The sequence below is a fragment of the Callorhinchus milii genome, unplaced genomic scaffold (assembly GCF_018977255.1).
Source record: "Callorhinchus milii isolate IMCB2004 unplaced genomic scaffold, IMCB_Cmil_1.0 Scaffold3, whole genome shotgun sequence".
Lineage (NCBI taxonomy): Eukaryota > Metazoa > Chordata > Chondrichthyes > Chimaeriformes > Callorhinchidae > Callorhinchus > Callorhinchus milii.
In genome coordinates, this window is record NW_024704744.1 from 86,734,153 (window position 1) to 86,757,225 (window position 23,073).

The window sequence follows — 23,073 nt, forward strand, 5'->3', positions numbered from 1 at the left end:
CAATAATATCATCAGCAATAATAACATCAGCAATAACATCAGCAATAATAGCATCTACAGCAATAATAACATCAGCAATAATATCAGCAATAATATCATCAGCAATAATAACATCAGCAATATCATCAGCAATAATAACACCTACAGCAATAATAACATCAGCAATAATAACATCTACAGCAATAATAACATCAGCAATAATAACATCAACAGCAATAATAACATCAGCAATAATAACATCAACAGCAATAATACCATCAGCAATAATAACATCTACAGCAAATAATAACATCAGCAATAATAACATCTACAGCAATAATAACATCAGCAATAATAACATCAGCAATAACATCAGCAATAATAACATCATCAGCAATAATAACATCAGCAATAATATCATCAGCAATAATAACATCAGCAATAATATCATCAGCAATAATAACATCAGCAATAATATCATCAGCAATAATAACATCAGCAATAATATCATCAGCAATAATAACATCAGCAATAATATCATCAGCAATAATAACATCAGCAATAATATCATCAGCAATAATAACATCAGCAATAATAACATCAGCAATAATATCATCAGCAATAATAACATCAGCAATAATATCATCAGCAATAATAACATCAGCAATAATATCATCAGCAATAATAACAACAGCAATAATATCATCAGCAATAATAACATCAGCAATAATATCATCAGCAATAATAACATCAGCAATAATATCATCAGCAATAATAACATCAGCAATAATATCATCAGCAATAATAACATCAGCAATAATATCATCAGCAATAATAACATCAGCAATAACATCAGCAAAAATAACATCTACAGCAATAATAACATCAGCAATAATATCAGCAATAATAACATCAGCAATAATATCAGCAATAATATCATCAGCAATAATAACATCAGCAATAATATCATCAGCAATAATATCATCAGCAATAATAACATCAGCAATAACATCAGCAATAATAGCATCTACAGCAATAATAACATCAGCAATAATATCAGCAATAATATCATCAGCAATAATAACATCAGCAATATCATCAGCAATAATAACACCTACAGCAATAATAACATCAGCAATAATAACATCTACAGCAATAATAACATCAGCAATAATAACATCAACAGCAATAATAACATCAGCAATAATAACATCAACAGCAATAATACCATCAGCAATAATAACATCAACAGCAATAATACCATCAGCAATAATAACATCTACAGCAAATAATAACATCAGCAATAATAACATCTACAGCAATAATAACATCAGCAATAATATCATCAGCAATAATAACATCAGCAATAACATCAGCAATAATAACATCTACAGCAATAATAACATCAGCAATAATATCAGCAATAATAACATCAGCAATAACATCAACAGCAATAATAACATCAGCAATAATAACATCAACAGCAATAATAACATCAGCAATAATATCATCAGCAATAATAACATCTACAGCAATAATAGCATCAGCAATAATATCATCAGCAATAATAACATCTACAGCAATAATATCAGCAATAATATCATCAGCAATAATAACATCTACAGCAATAATATCAGCAATAATAACATCAGCAATAATATCATCAGCAATAATAACATCTACAGCAATAATATCAGCAATAATAACATCTACAGCAATAATATCATCAGCAATAATAACATCTACAGCAATAATATCATTAGCAATAATAACATCTACAGCAATAATAACATCTACAGCAATAATATCATCAGTAATAATATCATCAGCAATAATAACATCTACAGCAATAATATCAGCAATAATAACATCTACAGCAATAATAACATCAGCAACAATAACATCAGCAATAATATCAGCAATAATAACATCAGCAATAATAACATCAGCAATAATAACATCTACAGCAATAATAACATCAGCAATAATAACATCTATAGCAATAATAACATCAGCAATAATAACATCAGCAACAATAACATCAGCAATAATAACATCAGCAATAATAACATCTACAGCAATAATAACATCTACAGCAATAATAACATCAGCAATAATAACATCTACAGCAATAACATCAGCAATAATATCATCAACAATAATAACATCTACAGCAACAATAACATCTACAGCAACAATAACATCAACAGCAATAATAACATCAACAGCAATAATAACATCAACAGCAATAATAACATCAACAGCAATAATAACATCAGCAACAATAACATTACAGCAGTAATAACATCAACAGCAATAATAACATCAGCAATAATAACATTACAGCAATAATAACAGCAACAATAAGATCTACAGCAATAATAACATCAGCAATAATAACAGCAATAATAACATCAGCAATAATAACAGCAATAATAACATCAGCAATAATAACAGCAACAATAACATCTACAGCAATAATAACATCAGCAATAATCAGCAATAATAACATCAACAGCAATAATATCATCAGCAATAATAACAGCAACAATAACATCTACAGCAATAATACCATCAGCAATAATAACAGCAACAATAACATCTACAGCAATAATACCATCAGCAATAATAACAGCAACAATAACATCTACAACAATAATAACATCTACAGCAATAATAACAGCAACAATAACATCTACAGCAATAATAACATCTACAGCAATAATGACATCTACATCAATAATATCATCAGCAATAACAGCAACAATGACATCTACAGCAATAATAACATCTACAGCAATAATAACAGCAACAATAACATCTACAGCAATAATGATATCTGCATCAATAATATCATCAGCAATAATAACAGCAACAATAACATCTACAGCAAAAATAACATCTACAGCAATAATAACATCTACAGCAATAATGACATCTACATCAATAATATCATCAGCAATAACAGCAACAATAACATCTACAGCAATAATAACATCTACAGCAATAATATCAGCAATAATACCAGCAATAATAATATCTACAGGAAATAATAATATCTACAGCAATAATATTAACAATAATAACATCTACAGCAATAATAACATCAACAGCAATAATAACACCAACAGCAATAATAACATCAACAATAATAACATCAACAGCAATAATATCAACAGCAATAATATCAACAGCAATAATAACATCAACAACAATAATAATATCAGTAATAATAACATCAACAGCAATAATATCAACAGCAATAATAACATCTACAGCAATAACATCAACAGCAATAATATCAACAATAATATCAACAGCAATAGGAACACCAACAGCAATAATAACATCAACAACAATAATAATATCAGTAATAATAACATCAACAGCAATAATAACATCTACAGCAATAACATCAACAGCAATAATAACATCAACAGCAATAATAACATCAACAATAATAACATCAACAGCAATAATAACATCAACCGTAATAATAACATCAGCAATAATAACATCAACAGCAATAATAACATCAACAGTAATAATAACATCAACAGCAATAAATACATCAATAGTAACATCAACAGCAATAATATCAACAACAATAATATCAACAATAATAACATCAACAGCAATAATAACATCAGTAATAATATCAACACTAATAATGACATGAATAATAACAATAACATCAACAGCAATAATAACATAAACAGCAATAATAAATCAACAGTAATAATAACATGAATAATAATAAAATGAATAATATCAACAATAATAATAACATCAACCATAATAATAACATCAATAGCAATAATATCATTAGTAATAATAATAACATCAACAGTAATAATAACAACAGTAATAATAACATCAGTTATAATAATAACATCAATAATAATGAGTAATAATAACAATAACATCAATAATAAAAACATCAATAATAACAATAACATTAGTAATAATAATAATAACATCAATAATAATATCAGTAATAACAATAATAACATCAATAATAATATCAATAATAACAGTAACAATAACATCAATATTCATAATAACACGAACAATAAGAACATCAACCGTAATATTAACAGTAACAATAATAGTAACTAACAATAATAACAATAGTATCAATAATAACAGTAACAATAATAATAGCAATAATAATAAAAAGGATAACAATAATAACAACTTGCATTTATATAGTGCCCTTCATGAGGTATAGTGTCTCGGAGATCTTACCACTGAGAGTACTTAACCCTGAGTGAGGGAGATAGAGGAGGTGACCACAGGTCGAAGTGGAAGGTCTTCACGTGTGATTTGACGATGGACGCGGTGGGGGTAAGGCAGAGGGAATTAGGCAGAGAATTCCAGTTTCGGCACATAGTGGCTGAAAGCACAGAAGCCAAAGGTGGAGCAGAGGTTGGAACCAACCGAACAAAGGGGACAGGGAGTGGAATGAACAAGTTTTAAATGTGAAGATATTGAAATCGATCCATTCTGCAATAGGGAGCCAACGGAGCCGGGCAAGGACTGAGGTGATTGGGGGAGGTGGAGTTTAGTATGGATAAGGATATGAGCAGTGGGGTTTTAGATCAGTTGGATTTTGTGGCTGGCGGAAAAAGCTCCTCCACAATAGCTCCACCTCTTCTTTAAAGGATAGAACAATAGCCCTTGTGATTGGCATAATAGTAATTGTATTTGGTATAATAATAATCCTTGCATTTGATATAGCGTTTTTCGCGTTTTCTGGACGCCTCAAAGCGCTTCACAGAATATACTGTAAAGTGAATTGACTGTATACTTGTGGGCGAAATGCAGCAGCCAATTGCAGACAGCAGTGTCCCACAAACAGGCGTGGATTGAGTGACCAAATCATTATTTTTATTTCTTTTTTTCTTGAGGGATTATTATCAGGCGTGTGGAGTAAGGAACCTTGCCCAAGGTTTCACCCTGATGGGAATCAAACCCAGGTCTCTCGCTTGCAAAGTGAGTGCTCTAACCACTGAGCTACAGAACTCCACTGAACTAATTGTACTTGGTATAATAACAGTAAGCTTTGTATTTGGTATAAAAATGATTGTCAGATTAATTACCAAATACAAAGCTGGGATGGGATGAAAGGTGCTGTACAAATGTAATTTGTTGTTGTTGATTGTATTTGTTATAATAGTAATAAGCCTTATATTCGGTATAATAATGATATAATAATAATAATAATAATAATAATCCTTGCATTTGATATAGCGCTTTTCACGTCGGGAGGACGTCCCAAAGCGCTTCACAGAACACACTGTAAAGTGAATTGACTGTATATTTGTGGGCGAACGCGGCAGCCAATTGCGCACAGCAATGTCTCACAAACAGTCGTAGATTGAAAATGACCAATTTATTATTGTTTTGTTTTGGAGGGATTATTATTAGGCTCTGTGTGGAGTAAGGAAACTTGCCCAAGGTTTCGCCCTCTGCCTGGAATTGAACTCAGGTCTCTCACTTGCAAAGCGAGTGCTCTAACCACTGAGCTACAGGACTCCACTATATATAATTTTGATACAATAATAGTGAAACTCAGATAACTCGCCCCTGGGATGAGTCGTCAACCCCACATAACTCATCACTCACTCAATATTCCAGGTGTTTCCCATAGGAAATTTTAGTTATGATCCTCTGATAACTAATCACTCTGGATATCTCATATGTCAAGTTTGTTGCACTTTTAAGGCAGAGTTTCCATGTAAAATACTTCTGATAACTTGTCAATGGACAAAGCAAATCTGGAATTGCAACAAAGTATAAAATTCCCAGGACTACACTTACTGATTGGATGGCAAACAAAGATAAGATTCTTTATGTCTGTACTCATGTTTTGCTAAGCATAGCAAAGCAACATGCTTTGCAGTTTATGTATCCATGCAGTTAATGTATACCAACCACCACAACAGTATCTTATATGCTTCTGTTATTCAGTTTCTTGCAATGTGTATGAGTTAAAGATTTATGAAAGCACTCTGAAAAAAAAACTTACATTTAGAAACTTTTTCCTGGACTGATTCGAGTACCTCCACATGCGTTTGGTGGGTAATACATTATAATAATATCTAATTTTATACTCAGTTAAATATCTTATGTAATTGTATTGGATATTCAAATCATTGTCCAATAAAGTATATAACAACAACAAATTACATTTGTATAGCACCTTTCACACCAGGACGTCCCATATATATATGTTACATGATAAAATATTTATTTATTAGTGACCATGCTAATTATTCAATGAAGCACTGTTAGAGAATGGCCCATTTACAGTATGCCTAACAACTGATATTTAGATAACTCATTAACTCTGATGTCATGATTTGAGCTATTTCAATTGGGGTGACAAGTTATCAGAGTTTCACTGTAATTGCATTTGGTAAAATAATAAGACTTGTATTTGATATAGTTAGCACCTTATCACATCATCAAATTGCTTCACAGAATTTGCTGTAAAGTGTACTGCCTGTGTATTTTGCGGTTGGACACAGCAGCTAATTTGTACACAGCTACGTCCCACGACAACCATGAAATGAATGGCCAATTTTATTTGGGGGATTGTTGGCGAGGACACAAAGGAGAAACTCCTTTCTCATTTCAAGGAGTGCCATGGGATTTTTAATGTCCCCTGAACAGGCAGAGAGGACCTGGTTTTAACATCTCATCGAAGAGATGGCATCTCCTACAATTCTGCCAATCCCCCAGCACTGCATTGGAGTGTCATCTTAGACTGAAGAGTTCCTAGTCCCAATGTGGGGTTTAAACCCATACCCTTCCGACTCAGGAATGCTACCAACTGAACCAGGTTGATGCAATAAATACTAAACCTGTCCTCACATCACTATTCCTAATGAAGTAGAATGCTTAAAAAATAAGATGTTAGGAAGTAAGGGAATTAAGGGGCATGGGAAAAGGTGGGGAAATGGAATTAAGATTTGTGAATGGTCTAATAAATTGCCAGAACAGCCTAATGGAGGTGAATGGCTTCCTGCTGTTCCTATGACAGAAGAAATTGCAGACACTGAAAAGTGTCGATTTTCACAAATAAGAATCTGCCATTTTCAATATTCAGACACGTGATATTAATACAAGGCTATCAATTATTAAGTCTTGAGTGTGTCATTGTTTAAGGGTACAGAGCAGGGCGGGGAAAACCATTAGGCAAGTTTCCTTACTCCATACGTCTGTTTACCTGGCAGTAAGTAGAAACCTGGTTGTTAATCAATTGGCGGATCACTTTTCCGGGTGTAATAACTCCTTCAAGAAAAACAAATAATTTGATCATCTCAATCCACGACTATTTGCGGGGACACTGCTGTGTGCAACTGGCTGCTGTGTTTTGCCCACAAAATATAAAGTCAATTCACTTTACAGTATGTTCTGTGAAGTACTTTGAGACGTCTCAAGGACATGATAAGGCGCTGTATCAAATGCAAGGATTAATACTCTCTTGAATAAAATGAAATCAATTTTACATTTGAATAATTTAACTACCTTGTATTTCCCAGCAGCTGACAAGTCTTTTGAGCTTGCAGTGGTTGTTCGGGTTGAAGCTGTCAGTCAGCTAGAATGCTCTCAGAACTAGTTCCGGCAATGTCAGCTGCTGTCAGTAAGGAGTTAGGTAGGCAGTTATTACCAGTGGAGAGATTAGATGTTACTCACCTTACAGGAACATGAAGCAAATAAGAAATATTATGAAATAGAAATCAGAAAGCTGGAAGTACTACTCAGGAGAGATCAGACTCTGGGTACGTTTAAATCTATTTGGCAGGCAAAGAGCAAACATTTACTCATTCAAGTGAGGAAAATTGACACCCGAAGTGGGTTGATGGAAGGTGCAGGAGAAAGACCACTATTTTAACCACCTACCTTATGTGAAGGGCATTTTATAAATGTAAGTTGTTGTTTTCTACACAACAGTAAAAGGAATGCAAATCTGTGTTGCTTGTCAAACAACCACAAAATTCATACAACAAAAGTGCCTTTCATGACAGGAAGAGGTTTCAAAGTGCTTCACATAGCAAGGGGTGCAGGAGGCTGAGGAGGATGAGGTGGCTGAAAGCTTTGGATCTTAAGGCAGAAGGCAAGGTGGTGGGACTCCAGTTCTCTCAGCAGACCCAACTCTCAACATTGAGATACTTATTGTTTGCATAGCTTTCATTATGAGTGTCTCACTAAAATCACATTGCTGACTTAATTCAATTTCAGCATGTTGTTTTGCACCGCCAACCTGGATTATGTCATTCAAATCATTTGCTCCTAAGAGCCATATTGTACAGCAATAAGGGTGCAGTGTTTCATTAAGTATTCCGTCTAACTTGTTACTTATTAGTAAATCAGAAATACTAATCTTTCTCAAGTAAACCACGTAGAACAATTCAGGATAAAGTTCGCACCTTAAATTGAGGTTTTACAGGAACATTTACCGAAGCTATTATTTTCTTAGGATTGAGTTTTAAGAATAATAATCTTTGCATTTGATATAGCGCCTTATCACGTCTTCGAGACATCTCAAAGTGCTTCACAGAATATACTGTAAAGTGAATTGACTGAGTATTTTGAAATGTCCACAGTGAATAATACAATTTGTAAAGGGGAAGAAAAAATAACTGGGGTAGTAAATGCAAGCTTCTAATTAAAAAGCACATCAATATCTTTGACTTTTTAAGAAAAACAGAAAGATTACAGTGATCATAAAAAGCATTTTCTTGGAAAGGACAAAATAAAACATTTGTCATGATCAGGTCATTTCAAGTTTGTTTTAATATTGTGCACCAGTGAAAATGTAATCAGGTGACTTGCACTGAACTCTGAATGAACATCAAGTGTAGGGGGCAAGTAGGACTTTCCAAGCATCCTCTAACGCAACAAAATTAATGTCATTCTGAAACACAACCGTCACAGGAAAGAAGCTACATCACAGAATATTTACAGTCCAAAGCTTCAATCTAATGCTTTTGCATAAAGTTTAGTTCACCTTTTGATCATTATGGTTTCAGATCTGATCATAGCATGTACACCGACAGATCTAGTTTTTTTTTCTCTCCAAATTTCACAAGAGTGCAGACAGGGTTAAACGCTAATATTACAATAATTACAACATGAAGTACAATTGCACAATTAACCTACATGGTTAATTTAGTACAAAAACAAGTATTAGATGTACCAGCACTAGTGGTTTTACATAGTATATCACTAGTTATAAAGGAAAATATTCCTTTCATTGGTGAAGGCCTAATAATTACAATGCTGCACATTACAGGTATACTGTCCTGGAATAAATACAAGAAATCTGGAAACTATTCATCAGCACACTTTGATTACAGTGGAACAGGAAACCACACAGCCATTTAACATGTGAGCAACACCATTTTTATTGTACAGATGTTAAATGTGAACTCGATAAATCTTTGTCAGCTACATACAGCACGAGGAAAGGAAAAGAGGGCCATCTTTCTCAACAGATGACAAACAATTCCTGAGACTGCTTTCCAAAAGCTATTTTGTGCTATTAATTAAAACACTATTGTATGGAGGGAAATCTCTAGATACCAAGATAACAACTTGAAATCACCAAGTGGGAGAGAGAGGTTTACTACAAACAAAACAACAATGAGGCAAATAATCTTAATTCATCCAATATCCAAAAATTGAATTATTATGGAAAAAAGTTTAAAAACTCAAATTATGTTTTTTTTTGTTGGAACATTAAATGGGAATTTCTGTACATAGATCAGGACACAACTATACAAGACCTGTAGATGTTAGCTGTTAATCTTTATTGTACAACTGTATGAACATAAGCTGTGACAATGCTCAATATACTTACCTGTACAAGTGGGAATAAGATCACAGTTCCTTAAAGCTAATTCACAATAAGCCATACAGACCTGGGTTTTACAGTTCAGAATCACAATGTATATAACTTTATTGCAACGGAAATTTCTAACCGCTTAATTTATGGGGGGGGGGGCGGGGTGGAGGGAAGGGAAGAGGAAATGGGGTCAGTGGCCAAATACACACATTAGCAATAATACCAGTACATTCAAGAGTGAACTGTACATCACGCAAGAAACATCCCTGATCCCCTAATTACAGTTTCTGTTTACAACTTCAGCTCGTTGGCTATTTTAGATGCAATGTTCTTGAATGCTATAGATGTCCCGGATATTCGCTTAAAACGAACACCATTTAGAGACAAACGTGGCAGCTTGCAGACTTCCATCTCCCACTGGACCAGGTTGTCCTGGCGAGCGTCCCCATGAACACAGAACAAGAGGAACCTTTCCCGCTGTTCATAGTCACAGTTATTCGCATCCAGCACCTTCCGGATCTCTCGCATCATGTCGTTAGGATCCATTGAGCTGGTGGTCTTCATACTCCACGTGAACCTCAAAGATCTTGGCTTTGAATCTTTACTCTCATCCCTCTCTCGGTCCTTTGGTTCTCCAGACATGCTCCTGAAAAAGTAGGGGAAAAAGTTCACGTTATTCAAAAACACTGAAATCTATGGAACAATGGGAGGGGCAGAGGGGTATAAATAAATACAGATCAGCTATGAGCTTATAGAATGGCAAAACAGGCTCGAGGGGCTGAATGACCTACTCCTGTTCCTATATTCCCATAAAAATTATAAACTACATTTGATACGATTTTCACGTCAGGAGGACATCTCAAAGTGCTTCACAGGATTTATTGTGAAGCGCAATGACTGTTTTTTGGAGTAGAACTTGGCGGCCAATTTGCACACAGTAATGTTTCACAAACTAAGTGAACGACCAACTCTATTTCTAGACTGGACGTGAAAGGCGCTATACAAATGTAATTTTGTATTGTATTGCTTAGTACATTTTTTTGTAGAATAACTCTGAATTTATTTGTGTGTATAATTGTTAAATAAAATTTAGGTAATAGAATAAAGGCAACTTCCTTCATTAAGGATCAATTTCCTTCAGTAATTCTGAAGTAATTCTGGCTGCAGGGAAATAAAGGTACGCTGACCAAGTTTACCAACAAACTTAACCTGGGCTTCTTTATACTTTTTGGAACACTGCATGCACATTTATATACCATCACTCAACTGTTGAAAACATGTCCTTTTAACAAGTGGCCCATTTAATTAAAAAAAGGTTCGGACACTCCATGCTGAACAAAAAGTGTTAAGTAAACCTTTGTTTGGGAAGGTGGATGTATGCAGTGCTCATCAGATTTAGCTTGTGTTTTGATGCCAGGTACATCAGTGCACTGGATGTTCAGTAAAAATAAAGGCCACCAAACATTTATATACGTGTTGGTGCCCTTTTTCACTTCCTTAGATTTTTTTGGGATGGAGAGGAGTTACACAGAACACATTTGCTTCCACATTTGCTTAGTACATATTCTTTTTCAAGCAACCTATACTTTCAAATATCTTGCCATCGCATACCAACATTATACTATTCAATAAAATCATGAACATCCTGAGAGATAGGATTTTGAATCAATATTAATGATGATTCCTCACCTTGCGGTGTCAGCTCTGTTGCTACCTTCAACATCAATAGGGCCCCTCAAAAGCAAATCAGAATTAAGATTCAGTGCAAATGCAGGAAATAAAACTACAACGTGAACAATGAAGCCAAAAGAACCTAAATTTTAAATTACATGACAATAAAGCAATGAATACGTAACTGTTACAAAAAATACACAAGTACAGAAAAGCACATTTACTTCAATTTAAAGAAATAACACTTCTGACTTTGACTATGTGCCAGGTGAATTATTAGGGTTCAAGGTTAAAGATGCAGGGTTTTGTACAAACAGTATGTTTAGAAGAATTATGCATCATAGAGTACAGTACTTCCACTATCACACTAACCAAGAAATATACTCTTATTTTGGGGGGGACTGGAAAACAAAATAAGTAGATACTTTACAAGAAACACAAGTTAAAATATATATTTGTTTGTAAAACTTTAGTATATCCTATAATTACAATTATTATCAATATAACAGCCTATTGTAAGCACCATTCGGTTATAAGTGGAACTGCTGAGCCGGACACATCACAATATTAGCTGCTATTTGTTTTTGGGAAGAGCATATGTGTACTCCAGAGAATGAGTGTCAACAGGTTGAGAGACTAATGGGTTGGAGGGTGGGATAGATGGGGAAGAGGTCACAGACAGAACCAGTCCTGTCCTTACCCAATGCCCATACACATGCACTTTCGAACAAAAGTCATTGGATAACGATCAAAAGCGGGCACAATAGCCTGATGTTTCCCCCTCCTAAAACCAACCAAAATTTAAGACTTCAAGATTAGTGTGACAGGGTACACAGAAAGGGTGCTAATATTTAATACAATTTAGAACATTTAAAATCCTTGTATGAATCAAGGGCTTTTACATAAATGTAACACGTATGGATTTTTTTTAAAAAAAGAGTCACAACAGTCTGTTCTTCACAAATGAAAAATCTTACAGGGCTGGTGTAATGGATATCTTGTTCACATAGTTTATAACAAAATGGTAGGTCAAATTACTTTCACACCCAAAGACCAAGCCTTTGTAAAACTAGAATGCGTAAAACTCATGCATTTATTTTGCTAATCCTTTGTAATAATATCGGCAGTGATGCTCCCTGTTCTTGTCAGGATACACATAGCTACATAGAGTGATACGGCATGGAAACAGGCTAATTTGGCCCAACCAGCTCATATCAGTGTTTATAATCCACCCATCCTATTCCACTCTCCTCCCAATACCACATCCAAACAATCTGTGTAAAACAAAAAATCTTGAGGTAATAATTTTAAACTGATGTCATTTAGCTACTAACTAGTGGTAAGCACCTCCACATAACTTGATATCAGCAATGAGTATTTATATATATATATAAATATATATATATCAAACCTGACATTAACAAAAGCTCTTTTATAAATAGGCTGTTGGTATTGACTCTATAATGACTTTAGCAATGAATACTTCTATAATAACACTTCTATTAAGAGTGAGAAACTTTATGTCCACTATAGCCTGATATGAACTTTGTCAATATAAAACTACTTGCACTTACTTAGCACCTTTCATGTAGGATGAATTTCTGAAAGTTCTTGTATAATTGTAACTATCTTCTGCAGCTGTCGTGCAGTTAGATATGTACTGGTTTTGTGTGTGCGTGTGCATTCACAATTGTTTGTTAATGAATAAAGATTATTTTGGGACAAAAAAAATCTAGGGAGCTGGGAAGGGAAAAACAGACTTAATCACCTTTATGTAGCCTGATATTAACAGTGAATATCTATCTCTGTATAAACTGAGCAATGAGCACTTCTATATAGATTGAGATGACAGCCTCACCAGCAAGTCAGTCAGCCCTGAGATTGCCCTTTCCTCCGAGCAGGAAGAGCCCGAGCGTGGTGATCGCACCAGACATTAAATCACCAAATTGAGGGAGAAGGGAAAACATGTAATGTAGGTATCAGCCTGAGAAGAAGCCTCCACTTAATCACACATTTTCCTAATGCAATTCTATCACATAATTCTGTACTACAATGATCATGTATATCGTGTACTGCCAGTTGTTGTGGGAAAGGTTTCTTGAGCCTGCCATATTTCCTCAAGACCAGATTGTCTGACTGAGTTTATTCACAGATACTCGTCCTTTGTTGCAGAAAAAAGCCAGACAGTCACGTGACTAGATTTTGTAATAAGGACAGGAAGAAAGTGAAGTGATCCAGGATAATATAAAAAACATATAACGTAGTACAGTACTAGTTACCCAGGAAAGTCCAATCCCATCTGTTTATTTTTATTTGTAATAATCTGTGCATTTGATATAATGCGTTTCCCCCCCGTTGGTAAGATGTTTCAAAGCGCTTCACAGGAATTTACTGTGAAATGTAGTGACCCGTGTATTTGTAGGAAACAAGATTAATAGTTGGGGACAGTTGATAAAAACAAAAAACAATCCTTGCATTTGATATAGCGCCTTATCACGTCTTCGAGATATCTCAAAACGCTTCACACAATATACTGTAAAGTGAATTGACTGTGTATTTTGTGGGCAAAACGGGTGGAAACAGGTTTTGAAAATATTATCTACAGCAGCCATTTTCAAGTGCGACAACCCTAGAAATCCTATCCATCCCTACACTACAAGAGTTTCATTATTCCTTAAGGGAATTACCTGACAAAGAGTAAATTATTCATTTTCCTCACTATTTTTCCCATCCTCACCTGAAAACATTTTGAACCAATCCTTAATTCATGTATGAGCCTCAACAATCTCGTCAGGTTATTTGGCCACAACCTTGTCCTCACCCTACCTAACATTTACAACACACACACCTTCAGCAGGACTGGATAGCAAGCTGGAGCAGGAGTCAAGCTTTCATTTTGTTTTTCTCTACCCTCGGCCCTGTCACTAACCTTAGTGCTCCGAATGCCATCCCTGCTGAGGTCAGCTAACTGAGCACAGACCTGGAATCCAAACTGGCACATTCCTGAACTATACAGCTTAGCAACTCATTGAATAAACTTTCCGAAGCATCAAGGAAGCCTTTTGTTCTTTGATTGCTTCAAGAAGTTTGTCATTTAACTGTATAGAGAGAAAAATAACCCTTGCATTTTATGTAATGCCTCATGAGGTTAAAACTTCTCAAAAAACTTCATATAATAAATTACTTTGAAGCACTTTGACTTATGTAAGCAAATGCAGTTACTAAACTGTACCAGCAACATTCCATAAGCAGCAATGAGACAAATATCAAGTTAGTTTGTGCTTAGAGAGCAATCTAATAGAATCGACTTGATTTGGCTCTCAAGTTAAACATCCATCTCCTGTTTCCAGTAGCCCAATGGGATTCAGTTACTTGCTTGCATTTTCTCCCTTGGAAGAAAATCAAACACCATCAAAAACTTGCACTTGTATAATGTCTTTCATTTAGGATAACATTTCAGAACACTGTACAGACAGAGTCCATGGAGGGTAGGAAACGGGGAGGTAGGAGGGAGGTGGCTGAAGGTGCAGTCAAAGAGAGGTAGGTTTTAGAAGAGTTTTGAAAGCAGGGGGAGGGAAGAAGGGAGAGGGATTTGGGGGAGAGAGTGTCTGAGAGCAGACACTCAGACACTCATTGGTAAGGCAGAGACATTAGAAGGTGTGTAGCAGGCTCCAGTTAGCAGAACAACAACAACAACAAGATTCCATTTATAAAGCGCCTTTCACGTCAGGAGGACGTCCCAAGGCGCTGCACAGTTGGGTCATGACCCGAGCAGGGGGGAAATGGTCAGGGTGAGGGAAGGGAGGGAGCGAGGAGGGGGGAAATGGTCAGGGTGAGGGGAGGGAAGGGAGGGAGCAAGGAGGGGGAAATGGTCAGGGTGAGGGGAGGGAAGGGAGGGAGCGAGGAGGGGGAAGAGAGTCGAGAGAGGAGCTGAAGGCTCGGTCAAAGAGAAAGGTTTTGAGACCGGCCTTGAAGGAGGAAAGGGAGGAAGCGGCGAAGGCACTGGGGGATGGAGTTCCAGAGCCTGGGGGCTGAGAGGCTGAAGGCCCGACCACCGATGGTAGGGCGGTTGGGGCGGGGGACGTGGAGCAGACCGGAGCCAGAGGAACGGAGGGTACGGGCAGGTAGGTAGGGGGATAGTAGGTTGGAGAGGTAGGAGGGAGCAAGGCCGTGAATGGCCTTGTAGGTGAGGATGAGGATCTTGAAATCAATCCTCTGGGGGATGGGGAGCCAGTGGAGGCGAGCGAGGGTGGGAGTGATGTGGTCCCGAAGCCTGGTGCGGGACAGTACACGAGCTGCAGAGTTCTGAATGACCTGCAGCTTGTGGAGGGAGGTGGCGGGAAGGCCGGCGAGGAGAGAGTTCCCATAGTCCAGCCTTGAGGTGACAAAGGCGTGGACCAGGGTTTCAGCAGCGTGAGGGGTGAGGTAATGCCGTAGTCTGGCGATGTTCCGGAGGTGATGGAAGGCGGTGCCAGTTGTGGTGCGGATGTGAGGGAGAAAGGACAGCTCAGGGTCGAACAAAACGCCGAGGTTCCTGACTGGCTTTGAGAGGTGGAGAGTGCAGCCTTGGATGCTGATGGTGTCAGCGCCTGAGGTGCGGAGGCGCTGACGTGAGCCAATCAGGAGGGCCTCGGTTTTTCGCACGTTGAGCTGAAGAAAGTTGTCTCTCGTCCAGGACTCGATGTCGGACAGGCAGCTGTCAGGACATCGGTGGTCGTGGAGTTGAGAGTAGAGGAGGAAAGGTAGAGTTGGGTGTCATCCGCATACATGTGGAAGTTAACTCCATGTCTGCGGATGATGTCACCGAGGGGGAGCATATAGAGGGTGAAGAGGAGGGGACCGAGGACAGAGCCCTGAGGGACACCACATGAGACAGTACGGGGGGTGGAGGAGAAGCCATTCGTCGAGACAAAGTGAAGACGGTGAGAAAGGTACGACCTAAACCATTCAAGGACAGTGCCTTGAAGGTTGAGGTGGGAGGACAAGCGGTGGAGTAGGATAGCGTGGTCGACCGTATCGAATGCTGCCGATAGGTCGAGGAGGACGAGGAGACAGAGGGAGCCCTGGTCACAGATGGTCAGGATATCATTGGTGACCTTGACCAGGGCAGTTTCTGTGCTATGGGCAGCACGGAAACCTGACTGAAGGGGTTCGAAAAGAGAATGGGTGGAAAGGAAAGAGCGCAGTTGGGAGGCGACAACTCTTTCCAAGACCTTGGAGAGAAAGGGGAGGTTGGAGATGGGCCGGTAGCTTGATAGCTGCGACGCATCAAGGGAGGGTTTTTTCAGGGTGGGCGTGATGATGGCAGTTTTTAATGGAATGGGGACAGAGCCAGAGGAGAGGGACAGGTTGATGATGTCAGTGATATGTGGGGCAAGAAAGTGGAGCTGGGAGATAAGGAGTGGAGTGGGGATGGGGTCAAGGGAGCAGGTGGTTGGTTTTAGGGATAGGATGAGTTCAGTGACAGAGGGTGGGGAAACGGGTACGAAGGTGTGTAGGGGAGGATGGGTAGGAGTCGGAGTGTGGGAGGGAAGGGGTGGGTGGTGGGTGGAAGTTGGAGGGGAAGTGACCGCGGAGCGGATTCCCTTGATCTTGGATTCAAGGAAATCCAGCATCTCCTCGCAGTGAAGGTTGGAGGAGATGACCTGCGCGGGGTGGCGGGGGGGACGGAGGAGTCGGGTTGTGGTGGAAAACAGTAGCCTGGGGTTGTTCTTCGCCTCCAGGATTATCCTGGAGTAGAAGGACGACTTGGCCGAGGCTAGAGTGGAGCGGTAAATTTTGAGGAGGTCCAGCCAGATTTGTCGGTGGACCGTTAGGCCAGATTTGACACAGGTGCGTTCAGCAGCCCGCACCTGGCTTTTCAGTGAGCGGAGGTGGGTGGTGTACCAGGGGGAGGAGCGGGAGTAGGAGACAGTGCGGGAAGTGATGGGGGCAAGAGTATCGAGTGTGGAGGAGAGGGTATTGTGGAGGAGGGAGAGAGGAGAAGAGGGGTCGGTGAGGGTTGAAGGCCAGAGGGAGAGGAGTTCAGAGGACTCCAAGGCATCGGTTAGGGATTGTGGGGGTAACTTCTTCCAAGGGCGGTAGAAGATGGTGGTGGGTCTGGTGGAGGTGGGGAGGGGGGTGGAGGTGGTGAAGGAGATGAAGTAGTGGTCAGAGATGGCCTTGTCGGTAATAGTGACATCCGAGACACTGAGGCCCCGGGTGATCACCAAATCGAGTGGGTGGCCGTGACTGTGAGTGGGGGAGTTTATGTGTAAGGAGAGGTTGAGTGAGGAGAGCAGGGAAGAGAAGTCTGTGGAGATGGAGCAGGAGGGTGTGAAGTGTAGGTTAAAGTCGCCCAGGATGATGAGGCGATCAGAGGAGAGGCAAAGAGATGTGAGGAGTGTTGAAATGTCAGAGATGAAGGTGGGAGAGGTTTTAGGGGGCCGGTAGAGGAGGATTTTAAGGGAGAGGAATGAGGGGTGGGAGAGGGTGAGGTGCTCAAAGGAGGGGAAAGAACAGAGACAGTGGACAGGAATACAACTCTGATCAGAAATGCACCATTGTTTATGGTATTTTTAATTCAATATCCAAGTCCTTAACGGCTGTGCTGCATCAGAGAACACAGTCTCCTTTTTATACCATATTCTTTTAAACAAACATGGAAAGAACGAGCAAACTGCCTGGGGACTCGTGAGACACAACAAAGGGTGAACTGTCCATCAGCAACAACAACTTGCATTTATATAGAGCTGTTCACACAAGATAGTGTCACAGAGTGCTTAATAATGAGAAAATCTGACGCTGAACTGGGGAGAAACATGAAGCCACTATAGGCATGGTTGAAGATGATAATCTTGACTTGTGACCTGAAGACGGGCAAAAAGGGAGCAAGACAGTGGGATTGAGGCATTAAATAAAGCAATTCATTGAGTTAGAGACAGCCAATTAAAATGCCACTCAGACACATGACATACTAGTTCAGTTCCAACACTGGAAGCATGCAGTGCCTGAGGTTTGAGGGAATGTAAGGGAGCTTGCAGCTACAGACCCCAACTTCGCTTCGGTGAATCTGGAGTTCCTCTTACACTCTTGCCACTCACCACCCCTTGTCTTTAATATGTGACATTGAGCTGCAAATCGATCATATGGAACTGCCCACACAATTCAATTCCAGATGTTTTGGAATGTAGCCCAGCCGAAACTAATGTGTAATCTAGTTAAACCAGCTTAACTTTCTCAAGCACACAGTCTCCTTTCTTCAAGTGTTCTGCAGGGTAAACTGCAGTCTATCCATGTGTTGAGCAAGTCTGTTAATAAGAATTAATGACCAATGCTTGGAGCAGAGATCTCACAGGTCGGTGTGATCATATAGCTATGCTTACTTTCCAAGAATTCCTTATTAAGGAATTCCATTACAAATTGGGACAATTTTGTACACCATTGTTAGATGTCAAAGTCTTGGTAAGTCTACACTGGGGACATCCCTTCTATAAATCTCTTTCCTGATCCAAAATCAAGTCCTGAACAATTCAAGGAACAACTAATCACTTTCACAAGAGGGTATGGACACAAACCACAAGAGGAAAAGTAAACAGATAATGTAGATACAATTCTGTTGCACACAGAGAGAGGAGAGTATAAAGCTGACCTCTTCTGGTTTAGACATATAGATCCCTAATAATATCTCAGTGTTACACATACACATATGCACATGGGTGCTGTGTATCTACTTGCATATGCTATACCTTAGAAACATTAAAGCTGCTTCTAAGTCACCAGCATTCACAAACACACTGCATTCTGGATTGCAGCATCTGTCTTTATGGAAGCACCGGTCTTAATTACACAGATACTATCTAATTTGTATCACGATAGAATTTCCTGACACATGTCAACATGGACAGGATTCCAAACACTGCACAGGTCCTGGCGTTATTAGACAGAGATGTTATGAAGACTGTTAAGAGCATTATTGGTTATCTTACAAACTATAGCAGCAATAGCCTTTTTACAAGGGAAATTGCTTGAGGTGGTGGGGGGGTGGGGGTGTGGAGGGAAGGGAAGGCTGAGGGTTGGTAGCATTACTTAAACATGGGCATCAAGGACAAGTAACTTAAAAGTACAGGCCAAACAAGGTTAGGTAGATTCCATTCCACAGTAATTGGGGAAAGTGGAAGCAAACATACAACATTTGCTCCTACCTTCTGGGAAACCTGAAAGACAGGGTTCTATAAACAGAAAAACACACTGTAAGTCTGGCATAATCCTCATGCTGCAATGGACAACAGTTCAGAATTTGATAATTAAGATAAGCGCACATTCAATACCATTACGAGTAGTAACATACTGTATTTGCGTGAAAGATTTTACATTAACACGTCAACAGTTTTGCACTGAACTGTTAAAATATGATTTCAATATTTTCTTTGAAAGAAAAAAGTAGTTTTTGACCCTAACAAGTAGGAATATGCATTTGGGAGATAAAAGTACAATTGATTTAAATATTAGGAATGGCCTGTGGATCTGACAGTTTTGCTGATGAGCTTTACAAAAGGTAGCTTCAGCTAGATAAGCAGCATTGAGTCAACTGTAGAACAAGTTGAATAATCCTAACCTATGATCTTCAATTGCACATTATTCTGTGTACTCACTCTTAGTGATCTACTGCACATCAAAACGCTCCACATGTTTTTATAGCAGTCTTTGCTCCCCCAAAAAGGAGTTTACCTATTGTCACAAATATTTAAGAGTGGTTTAGGACAACTGACATTTTTTACGGTAGGTGAGCTATGAAAAAAGAGTACTACGCGAGTGAGGTAGAGCATTGTATCCTGTAAGATAACAGAGGGAATAGGATATTTAGAACAGGGCATTTTCAGAATGAATGTCAGTGGCAACATTGCGTGACTGCTCCGTATCTTCACTGCAGATGAGAGTTGCGTGAAGCAAACCGATTTTACTCCATAAGAACACATAGTCTCTGTGAGCTGATGTCACTTACCAGATGAGGTTTAAATTGTTCATGCACCATTTCTCATTACTGTAGAACCTATGTTACTGTCAACGGTGTCTGAGAGAACACATTTGTTATCTAATAGACAGCGACAAGTTTTTTTTAAATAAAATTATCATTTTATAAAAAAAACTTGCATTTATTGAATCAAGATGAAGAAGAGAGCTTGGGCTACCAACCTGCGGGCGAATTTGGATGTGATCTTGCTTATTAACCCGGTGGAGGTCCCTCTTCGAGCTTGTGAGAGAACGCCGGTGTCATGTGACAGCGTGGGGGAGGCCGGTGGGCCATTGTAGGTGGCTGTGCGGCGTTCCCGAAGCTGAGCACCATGGAATGTGCTTCGGCTGGAGCTTCCTCGAGGAAAGTGGGTCCGGTCCGGGGTAGTCGTGCTAATACTGTGCGCAGAAGGAGAAGCAGCGGGTACCCTTTGTGCTGCCGAGCTGTATTAGGAAAGACAATTTAATATAATGATAATCCTTGCATTTGCTATAGCGCCTTATCATGTCTTTGAGATGTCTCAAAGCTCTTCACAGAACATACTGTAAAGTGAATTGACTGTATATTTTGTGGGCAAAATGTGGCAGCCAATTGCGCACAGCAGTGTCTCACAAACATATTGTGGATTGAGTAAACAATTATTTTTTTTTGAAGGAATTATTACCCCCGGAAAAGCGATCCACCAATCTACTAACAACTGGCTTCCTACTTACTACTAGGTAAAGAGAGGCGTGTAGACTAAGGAAACTTACTCAACGTTTCGCCCTGCCCGGGAAACAAACCCAGGTCTCTCACTTGCGAGTGCTCTAACCACTAAGATACAGGACTCCAATTTATCACATTGACTCATCTTGTGTTCCTACACGTCCTTCATCTCTCTCTCCCATATTGTTCCACTTTCTCCCTTCCTTCTCCTCCCCTCCCCGCCCAGTAACTTTGACAAAAACAAGTCTTACCTATTTATCCTCTGAAAGTTCACTCACTCTCATAATTTCAACATTATTATGACAATGAAAAAAAACTCCAGGTTGGTCTTAAAATAAGATTAGAATTGTGTTGGGTGATGAATAAGAGTTTGTGGCAGTAAGCATGGTTCAAACCTTTTTCATCTAAATGGATAGAGTACAAGCTAACAGAAATCTCCCTTAATAAGGAGCATTCCTTATTACAGCTTTGAGACCCTTATGTCCCAATTTTGTCCCCAGTTTTCTTTTCAAAACTTTTTGACTCCCTTTTTGTTTCTTGAATCAAAATGGTGTCTATTCACATCTTGACAGTGAACGCTATTATTGCTGTTCAGCACCAGGAGGCATCAGCTAATCATGTCCTCACTTTAGATGGACACACGCATGCAAGGGTGCCTGGATTATCCTCTTTTCCACTTACAGACAGGTCAGGATGAAGAAGGCCCTACCCAGAATTCCCACCAAAGCACCAGGCTGTTCCTTGTCTGATTCTAGTGTCCTAGCCTCAATCGTTCCTGGTAACCCAGTTCCATTGATTACATGCTCTGTGAAGAAATACCTCCTGGTGTGTGTCCAGAAATTGCCTTTCACAACCTGTGGCTCTCTGTCTTGTCCTCCTGCCTTGGCGCAACACTCCCACAACTCATGGGTTGCAGAGATCATTTAGACTGTCCAAAAAATGCTACCAAGCTGAGATCCACCCAGTCAGCAAGCCTGCAATATTCTGGTTAGTATACATGTGTTAGTGCTCTGGAGTCCTGTAGCTCAGTGGTTAGAGCACTCGCTTTGCAAGTGAGAGACCTGAGTTCAATTCTAGACAGGGCGAAGCCTTGGGCAAGTTTCCTTACTCCACATGCTTATTAATAGTCACTCCAAAAAAAAAAAAAACAATAATAAATTGGTCATTTTCAATCCACGACTGTTTGTGGGACACTGCTGTGCGCAATTGACTGCCGCGTTCGCCCACAAATGTACAGTCAATTCACTTTACAGTATATTCTGTGAAGCGCTTTGGGACATCTAGAAGACGTGAAAAGCGCTATATCAAATGCAAGGATTATTATTATTATTATTATTTTTCACTACCTGGAACTTTCCCCCGCTCAGTGAGCAGCAGCACACAACCGACCCGTGATCAGGCTTTCAGCACATTCGCCCTCACTCTCTGGAACTCCATCCTGGAGTCCCTTCACCTTGCCCCTTGAAGGTTCGTCTCAAGACCTTCCTCTTTGACTGCACTTTGGCCATCAATCCCACCCAAACTCAGGTGCGAACCTTAAATTGTCCATTGTATTGGAACGCTTCTATAAGTGTAAATTGTATTGTACACTTTGGAATCAGCAGAGGAAATCAAACCTTAACCACATGAGCATCAAGTGGAAATGAACATCCATGGACATTCCTTATCCCTGCCTAGCATAAACAGGTTTTAATGGATGCATAAATATTTAGCAATACCGTTTAGCTATTGTACACAGAACTGGGAGATGCATAACTGTTGCACACTTTAACTCACTCAGGACGGAAGGGTTGACTTGCTGTGTTAAAAATAAAATGTGTTAAAGTGGGAAGTATTCTAATTTGACGGAAAGTGGTAAAACTCTCCAAAG

General features: G+C 39.0%; 1 protein-coding gene across 3 annotated transcripts in view; it reads right to left on the reverse strand.

Annotated features, from left to right (window-relative positions):
* Window positions 1–8,766: 8,766 nt before the first annotated feature.
* mark1 (MAP/microtubule affinity-regulating kinase 1) overlaps window positions 8,767–23,073 on the reverse strand; it is a 91,366-nt gene continuing 77,059 nt past the window's right edge. For all 3 annotated transcript variants that reach the window (XM_042333063.1, XM_042333062.1, XM_042333064.1), the window contains 3 exons: window positions 20,681–20,941; window positions 11,525–11,569; window positions 8,767–10,481 (listed from right to left, as the gene is read on the reverse strand). In XM_042333063.1, coding sequence (XP_042188997.1) covers window positions 10,127–10,481; window positions 11,525–11,569; window positions 20,681–20,941 — 661 coding nt within the window. In that variant the 3' untranslated portion in view covers window positions 8,767–10,126. The remainder of the gene's footprint in view (window positions 10,482–11,524; window positions 11,570–20,680; window positions 20,942–23,073) is intronic.